Source organism: Rhea americana, unplaced genomic scaffold (assembly GCF_003343005.1).
Source record: "Rhea americana isolate MKP2758 unplaced genomic scaffold, rheAme1 scaffold_184, whole genome shotgun sequence".
NCBI lineage: Eukaryota > Metazoa > Chordata > Aves > Rheiformes > Rheidae > Rhea > Rhea americana.
Window position 1 is genome coordinate 1,103,631 of NW_028185972.1, and position 9,512 is coordinate 1,113,142.

Below are 9,512 nucleotides of genomic sequence, written 5' to 3' on the forward strand. Positions count from 1 at the left end.
GGTGGTCAAGCTGCCGCCGGCAGCGGCCGCTCGGCCCCAGCGCCGGCCGCTTGCGGGAGAACAGACGCCCCGGGTTTATCGGGATCCCAACCGGCCCGAGGGTAAATAGAATTATACTGCCGCTTGCGAGACCAGCGTGGCAGGGCACATGAGCAGAGCCCCGGGGCTTTAGGCAGCGCGGTAGCTGTGTTTTTGTATCGGTGCACAAAAGCTTCAGGTAACTGTTTTTATACAGAGCTAGTGCCTTGCCCGGCAAAATAACGAGGATGGACTTGCAGGATGCCATGGATCAGTTTATACCGATCGGTTCCGACTGGTAGGAGCAGAGCTTTGGGATCTCACGGTTTCCCTCTTGTGCTGTGATCAGACCGCTGTGCTCGTATCAGAACTGCTTAACTCTGCGCTAGGTGAATACCCGGGACGCGCGGAAGGCGAACGGAGCCCTCGCCGGAAGCGGTGCAGGTTATTTTATAGGGATGTATGATTTAGAAGTTGGTGCGAGTTGAGAGGATTATTTTCTTCAAAAAACAAATAGGAAGAATTGAAGACTCATATTAATCTCCCTCCTTAGGCCAGTGAAATGGCATCACTGAGAGATATTCAAGGAGAAAACTGTCAAGACAGAATAGCTTAATTGCTTTTTAGTCTAATTTGTTGTATTAGAAATAAAAAGGCAAGTATGCTAGAGGCTTATACATCTGTTCATTAAATTACTGTTGCCTTTTTTCATTGACATTCCATAAATGGCCAAGTTCAGGTTAACAGTATAAATAGGGGTGCCGAGCGTTCGGAAAGGGGAACCCCTGCAATTAAAAAAAAATGGCTTACGTAACCTGGTATCATAATAGACAGAATATTTATTTAACTCRCGGTAAATTGACACACCTCTAGACAGAGACAATTATGACTGACTGTAAAACATCTGACAGAACCAATTATGACTGACTGTTGTTTGCTACCTTTGCACAGAAATAAATGAAACACAGATATTTAGAACAGAGGCTGCTGCCTGTGTGTCTAAGCTTGCTGTAATTAAAATACAATAACCAGTAGGCGATGTAAAAATTTCAGTACCTAATTTAGCATGTTCTTTAACTCTTTAAATAAAAGTGTTCGAGAGACACGATGCTGCACATAAATGATACTCCAAAGCTTTTTTTGTTCGTTCCCAGATAAAACCAACAATTTGGCACCGTGCTCGCAGACACCTACATTGTTTCTCACGTACTCAGTGCAGATAGACGCACACAAATACAAAGGAATGTGAATATATTTTTACTTCTCACTCTGGAGAGCAGGCTATCAACAGAATAATCAGGGGGAGAGAGTTTAATAATATGACACAGTTCAGTTGTCCAATCAGTAAAGGAAAAAAGAAAAAAAAAAAGAAAAGAAAAGAAGACTTTCACTGAGCCACATCGTAGTGAATCCAAGAACAAAAGTTCTCGATCTTCACTACCAGGTTATTCTGTGTCATTTTGATGGGAATGAAGAGAAACTGCAGTAAATGGAAAGTACATGGCCAGGTATAGATAACCTCCAGGTATTTCCATCCTTACTCCCACCATCAGTGCAACAGTGTGGGGTAAATTCAGATACCTTTTCAAAAATTAAATTTTCAGATAATACAAAAATATCCCCTGAAAGCTAAATAGGAACTTGGATGTGATGCTGAATTTGAGAGGGATGTCTGGAAGTGGAGACTATGCCTTGTAAAAGGTGGGGGGGGGGGGCAGCTCTGTCAGGCACAGGGTGTTAACTGCATGTTTGGTGGTGAGATTTGATTCTGGAATATCTGCTAGGGTTAGTTTATTAACTTCAGGGAATGTAGTATCTGAATTTAATTACATGTCCTCAGAAACATATTTTCCTATTTTTTTAAACTTGTTTTCAAAATAAATTTATTTTAGTGTGTATATTTCTTTTGGTACTATCTTTTGGATGCTGTGTGTGTTTGCACATATATCGGTATCTAAGTATACAGTCAGCGATATTGGTTGTTGTAAGTGATTGCTTGCCCCTGAACTTGGGTATTATTAAAACAGTGGTACGGTGGTAATAGGTGTAGAACTATTTTGAGAACGTGACTGACGACTGAAAAGCAATTGCAGCCGGTCTGCGTAGCTGCAGTCGCAGAGGGCCTTAGGTGCATTGTCGGTTAAATTCTCATTTGGGAAGAAAGCAGGAGCTTTTATATGCATCCCTAAGTTGGATGGTATGGTAACTAGACRGTATTGAGTGGCTGCATGATATACGACGGTCACAGTTGTCTTTCACTAAGAGGAGCGCAGAGTGATGCTGGTTGTCATTCTGACTCTGCTGCGTGGCAGCGTAAATAGTCCCCTTTCTAACCAACCTGGTGGGAAAAGTCAATATCCCATCAGCAGAGGAGGTAAACACATCAGGAGCTGTGTCCTCTCTCATCTTCCCCTGCTCCGCGTTGCTGCGGGTCTCTAAATCCGCTCGCCCCAGCTGTCAGGCGCGCTCGTGTCACGCAGCAGCGCGGGGCTGCTGCCGGGGCGCTGCCCGCGCCGAGCCGAGCCGAGCCGAGCCGAGCCGAGCCGCCCCGGGCTCCCCCGCGGGAGCCGCACGCTGGCTTCATCGCTGCCGCCGGGCCCCGCGTGCCCCCCCCCCCTTTTTTTTCAGCCCACCCTTTTCTTTTACAAGAACAATTGCATCTAAAAATGTTTGAAGCGTATCGGCAGAAGGGCTAGCACGTGCGATTGAAGTTTAGATGGGGGGGGAGGGCTAGAAATGCTGCTAGGAGAATGACTGATGATCCCGAGCTGCGCACGGGCTTGTATTTTTGTTCTCTACTTTCAGCATTGTTTTATTGTTTGCCTGCTTGCTCTCGTGATTAATGTGGCTTCCTTCTTCTTTTCATATGTGCCAGCTGTTTCTGCACATTGATGCGTTTCACCTTGGTCCCTCCTGCGCTCCACGAAGCTTTAAACTATTTTAGCCTAGTTTTGAACTAGGAGTGTGACATTTTCTATAATTCATTGGTATAAGCAGCACAGTTTTGCTGGCATGTGAGCAGTGGCAAGTAAGCCAGTTTAGTGGATTGCGTGTTTTGAAAATGAACAGACTAGTTAGTGCTGAATTTGTGGCAAGGAGGATTTGGTGTTTTTGTGGACCAGGTTATTAAAATTTTCGTGGGTTGTTTAATTAAACCCTACATTTAAATAATTTTGGGATCATTGAATGTGTTTATGCTATAGTGACTTCAATCTGTTAATGAACAGATTCTTGTAATCAAGGTTTTTATTGTATTCAGAGTGTAGTTTAAGGAATTTTTAATCCCACTAATAAATAAATTCCATTACTGTCTAAATAATAAGAATATAGTATGTTAAGCTAGAGGTATTATTTTGTTGACGTACTGCCCAAAGTTGTAAATATAAATACTTAAAACTGAATGATAGCACCATTTTTGTCTTCCTCACTAGGATGTATGAGAAGTGCTTTCCAAAGAGTTTTAAGCTATGCATTCAGTTGCATATAAACTGTTCTCTTTGATTTAAATTTTAATTTAATTTTTAAAGATTTTATGGTGTCATACAGAGAGACTGAGTTCAGTGGAACTTCATCAATAACATGGAAAATCTAAGCAGGTAATAGTTGCTCAGTAAAATATTAAGGTTTGTACTGAATCCAGTAGTTAGTCTTCTGAGTTCATCTTAAAACATCTGAGGCTTGGCAAAAGTGTTCATAAATCCTTGGGGAGGAGGAAGTCACAACCCCCAAGTTATAATAGCTATTTCTGTTATTGGGCTCCCCCCCATCTCCTCAGATAGTAGTCCTTCATGTGGCAGCTGAAATRAAGATCAGTCCAATGGGACGTCTTCATCTCGGTCACATCACAGAAGTGACCCAGGCTGGTTTCTTCCCTCATAGAGGTGGACTTGAAAAAGCAGTATCCCTCTCCTCCAAAACCTGTGGCTCYCCTCTTCTCTGGAGTAAGCTTAGCTGTTCTAAATATGATTTTTTTTTCGTCCTAACTTGTGTTGCATAGTAAAGGCTGCCTGAAAGGCAACAGAGGCTTCTTGGTGATGTTTTCAAGCAGAGGAGGGCAGTAGCAACAGTGCTAAGACAGCAAGAAGGAATGAGACAGCAGGTTTTAGGTCCATCTAATGCCCAACAGAAGAGTCATGTTGGCTGCTGGTAAGGCACTTCCTTACGCTTCCTAAGCAGTTCGAGAGCTCATGAGATAAAGTCCCTGTGCTGGACTCTTGTAGCTCTGCTTGATCTGGAGCTCCACCAGGCCCCTGGGAGGGGGACATCTTCCTGCAGAGAGTCTCATTTTGGAAGAAGGGATACAGCCTTCCTTTATGCTCAATAATGCAGAGCATCCTGTGCAGCACATTTCAAGATATAACTGCAGGCATAGGGTTTTGGGTAGCAATTGGTATTTCTGCAACATGAAGTTGATTTAAAAGGAGGAGCACTGTTGGACTACATCTGTGTAAAGTTAGCGCTGATGTAAAGCAAGAGAATATTTTGCCCTTTATATTTTAGCAGATACCCAGAGCTTTTGTAAAGTGGGAACCAAGCAACTACTGAAACAAAATCCTTGGATTTTTTTTTCTTTAGATGGCAGGGAGCATAATTAAATAAAAGTAAAAAATAAAGCATTGTTTTTGCTTTGCTGCTAAGATTGCTCCAAACTTACATGTGTATGTACAGGCATCCAAGTAAATTATTCTTGCACTCTAGACATTTCTTCATAAATAGATTGATCAAACATTTGGGAATGACTGTCTTCATTCATATGTCAGGTGAACCCGATGTCTCCCATTTGGAATGACTTGAGTATCTTCTCTCCATTTTAGGGTAGGGTAGCGTGGAGTTTCCCCTATGCGACCACTCTGTACTGCTGTCCTTTTCCTTMCAACATCTCCTTAGAGTTTAGCATCATGAAGCCCATCCTGCATTTGAGAAAGTGTGGCATCTGCGGTGAGCCTGGCCCAACCTGCGCCAGTGCCGATGTTAGCAGTAGGGATTAAAGGGTCAAATCACAATTTCCTTGAAATATGAATCTGAAATTTGCCATCRGCAGAATTTCTCCCTGTGTCAAACCCCCGGGGACGTTCTGTAGAGTCTGCATAGTCTATACTAAATTAAGAAACCTGCYTATTTTAAATGAGGTCCTTTCAAAATCTGTCCTTTTACTGCCTATTCACTCTGTCATGGCTTCGTGAACCCCTGTTTCACTCCACTTTGATGACATAACTGGGCACGCAGCCCTGACCGGAGTTGGTGCGCTGGCTCAGGGGGGCTGGCTAAGGCCACAGTAGCGGCCATCAGCCTTAGTGTGGGGTATGGGCTTGGCATCGCCCTGACCCACTGCTACAGCGTTGCTGGCAAAGCTAGGTCAGAGTGGGCAACCCAGGAAGGTTGAAGAGTTTGCCCTAAATGTTGTCTTTGAATACTAACTACAATATTCACCTTGTTTCAAAATACCACGATTCACAACATAGCGAATGCAATAGTGTTTGCTTTTTGTGGTCTTTTAATCTTCTGTTTTTTCTTTTTTTTTTCCTTCATTCTCTTAGAGTTCCTGAGGAAGAATCCAATGAGAAGGGAAATATCTGAGGCCTACAAAAGACTGAAGAGCACAGTAGACAAATGGCTATCCATGAGCAGCTACTCAGAAGTGAACCTTGGCAAACTCTTTGAGACCATCAGTATAGGAAGATCTATGGGAGAATCCAATAACGAAAGACAATGATTAATTAAAAACGGAGGGAGAAGAGAGRCTAGCTTGTTGTTTAAAAGCAGTAATCTCTTAAGCAGTACTCTATTTCAGTATGTACAATAATGTTTTAATAATCTTGTTTCTTTGGTGGTGGAAAAACAGAAGATAAAAACAAAGATATCAGATTCACATGGACATGAAATACTCAAGGTGTTTTTACCTTCACTTCTTTTCCCCATTGTGAAGTCAGGGTTATTAATATACAGAGTAGTTGATTTTTGCAATATATTTTGTTGTGTTTTTAGACCTAGGAGGGAAAAGGGGGTGAGAGAATTGCTGCTTTAATTGGATAATTCCCAGTGAGAGTTGCTGGAATGTAAGTGATCCTAGACTTTGCTCCAGGGTATTTAGTAGAGGTGCTCTCAGGAAGAGAGGTTAGTAGAGGTCTCAGTAGGAGCACTAATGTTTTGCCTTTTCAGGGTTTATCTTCTTCCTGATCATAAACATACCAATTAAAAACAATGCTAAACCTAAATGCCTTTAAATGTCCTGACAACCTCTAAACAGAGGTAGGGATGCTTTACTTTCAAATTTATTAAAGGTAAAGAATGTAAAGAAGTAACCTGAAGTTACCAAAAACAGGGAACCATTTTTTTGTTAAGGGCCGTTCAGCATCTTAAGCGTAAGGTTTTGCCACATTGGAGATTTCATATGTGTATGTATGCATGCACATGTACAAAATGTTTAGTACCTACACAGGGTATAAATGTATCTGATTTCTTCCAATACAAAATATTTTAAAGTAAACAATAGAGGAAAAATCTCTTTTTGAGGTCATTGAAACCAATAATGGGGGAGGAGGGAAAGGAGAATCATTGTTRCTGTTCTGTAATAATGACTATATTGGAGGTTTTAAAGGTTTTATAAATAAATTGTATTTTCCATTTACTTTTAGTAAAATGACAAAACAGATATGACAAGAAATGATCGTAAATATGGTTGCAGCTTTTGTACCAGAATGAAAATATTGTACTCATTACCTTTGCTGTTAAGTTCGCAATGTGATATATTGATGTAAGGTTATGAAAATGTTCTTTTGAATCTTTTAAYAGTATAAAATGTAAAATTTTCTTAACACTTGAAGGAAAAAATAAAGTTTTCTAGTAAAAGAGAATTTGATTTGACCATCCATATGTTGAAAACACTGCACGCAAAGTTGTGTTCCTCCAAACTTTCCCTGGATTTACCGAAGAGCTTATGTGTCTGTGGTGAGAGTGCCTGTCCAGTAACAAAAGAAGCGTAATGACTGTGGCTTAAAAAAAAATAAAAATAAAAGGAAAGAAAAAGGATACGAACATCAGCATTAATGTGTTAAGTATCAAAGGGATGTGTGTATCTGTTGGTGTGTTTTATGACATTCGTTTGTCCCGAAGTGGTAGCTGTGTAGTGCATTGGAAAATGCTGTATGTTGATACAGGTATGTCTGTTAGAATATGCCAAAATACACTTATCTTGTGATTGACTGGGGCTAAGTCTTTTAGTTTTTGCTCACACTGAGTAGAGGTGAGAGAAACAGCGCCTGCTCCGTGACTTAGGTCATGCTAATGCCGTGCCACCCCTGCAAGCCATCATTCTTCCCCAGCCTGTTTGGTTGGGCTGTTGTAAAAGAGGCTTTGGGCACCTTTCTTGGAAAGAAGGTGTTGCTACCTCAGTGACACGCTAATAATCACAACTCTTTGAAGGATATGGGAATTGGTTTCCTGTAATGTCACACTTTTTTTTTTTAATTCGTAGTGTCCAACCCAATTATGATTATGAAGATATTACTGATGTTAACTGGGTAGAATGCCGTAGCCAAGTGATAAGTGTGACCTTCTCCTTCAAACGTTAGGTATACAAATAAAACGGATACATGTGGCATAACCTGACCCTGTGGCACTTGTATGTATCTGTATAATTACAGCTGAAGAGCCTGTTAATTTGCAAGTTTAGGGATGTTTAGATTAAATGAGAGCGTTGTGCAGTGATTGTGCAGGGCACCGGCGTACGTAGTAGCCGTCCGAGGGACTYGGAGGAAGAGGCGCCTCCACCTCCCGGCGGATGAGCCCCGCTCAGGGATGAGGGAGAAGAGCCCCGACCTGGGAACCTGCCTTCCCCCGTGGTTCAAGCCAGCCGCAATCAGGTGCGGGAGCGGAAATGAGTGCTTTTACCCCGAATTAAGGCAATTTTTGATTCCTCTCAGAAGAGTGGTCAGATCAGAGCTGAACTCTTGGCAAGGAGTAAACTGGAATTTCCCCCCCTCCCCTCGCTGACTAATAAGCTCTGGGCACTTTGCCTCATCTTGGCCCCGGAGAAAGGCTGGGAAATGCAAAATCATCCTTATAGAATTTAATATTAAATAGAGCTGGCTAATTTAGTGCTGTAAATAATTCGGGAAAGACTKAAGTTCAGAGATCCGTATTTTGAAACCGATCTACGTTGAATTACCATCACTTTCTTTCTCCCATCTTGGCTTTAGTTCTTCCCCCCCACCACCACCACCACTGTTAAAATTAAGATTTGTTTTTATTTGCATTTATTTGCAGCTTGGGAAGAGGAGTGTTGATACAGTGAGACGGTAGCCAGGTTTCACTGATGACATATGTTACATTAAAAACAATTCCAAAGCGCAAACACATTTGTGGCTGTGCCAAAATTCTCTTTTCACTGTAAAATGCACTTTTTTAATTCCAAACTTCAGCACATCTTCCTTTTTGCATGATTTTCTGTCTTCTGTAGAGCACCTTAAATATGCCTTGATTGAATAGTTCTCCTGAACTCTGCTTATAGCAGTTTAATAGATTAACTCATCTGTGCCAGCTTCAAATTTCAGATTAAAATTCCTTCATCCCGAAGGCAGCATTATCAGGTTGTTGGAGGCTGTTTTCAAACCTTGGTTTTGAATAGCAGCGGCTCTGCATTAATTTAACCACTAAGCTAATAAGTAGGTTTCGTTTTGTTATGCTAAGCTTTATTGCTTTTCTTTTGATCAGAATGGTGTTGTTGAGCAAAGCAGCAGACAAGGCATTCTTTGATGAGGGAATTAGTGCTCTATTCTTCCTCTATTATTCATAGCACAGTGGAATATGTAAGTACCTGAGGGTGTCAAAGGAGAGCAGGCTCTATTGCAAAGTGTTCGCCTTGTTTCTCTCAATAGCTGACTATGAGATGATAAACCGCTTAATACACTGCACTAATTGGATGAGAGCAAAAAGAGATGGGAATTAAGGCAAGGCAAAAGGAGAAAGTGCTACCAGCCTTCATTCACTCTTTCACCACTTTAACAGCACCAAAGGAGGCACAAGCTTTCTATAAGCAGACTAGAGGTTTTGTGCAGAGATAAAATGAACCTGTTAGTGGATTCAAGTAATACACTAATTATTGCACAGTATAAATACCACTACTGGTTTTATAACACGGAGGTAAACTTCTTTTGAGAAGGTTATAGGATTGCTTGGCAGCAGTATAGATCCTAATAAGGGACCAGAGTAATAACCCCCTGGATTAACAAAATTGCTGCTTGCAGAAGTATGATTCTGGCTTTTACGAAGATTTCAGCAGAATGAATAAAAATGACTGAATGACATTTCTTAATGCGTAATGGCTTGATAATGATTCCCTTTTCTTTAAGGSAAAAATGTATATTTCAGGCTGACTGTACTGTTAATAACGTCCAGGGAACAAGCGTTATTTTTCCCATAAATTTTTTTGCACCTATGGTGTTTTTTAGGACTCTAAAATATAGTGTGTGTGGGGGGGGGAGAGGGGTGGAGTG

At 41.4% G+C, this 9,512-nt stretch overlaps 1 protein-coding gene across 1 annotated transcript in view; it reads left to right on the forward strand.

The window, feature by feature from the left end:
* Nucleotides 1-6,870, forward strand: part of POLA1 (DNA polymerase alpha 1, catalytic subunit) — a 214,148-nt gene extending 207,278 nt beyond the window's left edge. The window contains exon 36 of the mRNA XM_085302080.1: nt 5,556-6,870. Within this exon, the coding sequence (XP_085158206.1) occupies nt 5,556-5,731 (176 nt within the window). The 3' untranslated portion in view covers nt 5,732-6,870. The remainder of the gene's footprint in view (nt 1-5,555) is intronic.
* Nucleotides 6,871-9,512: the final 2,642 nt, after the last annotated feature.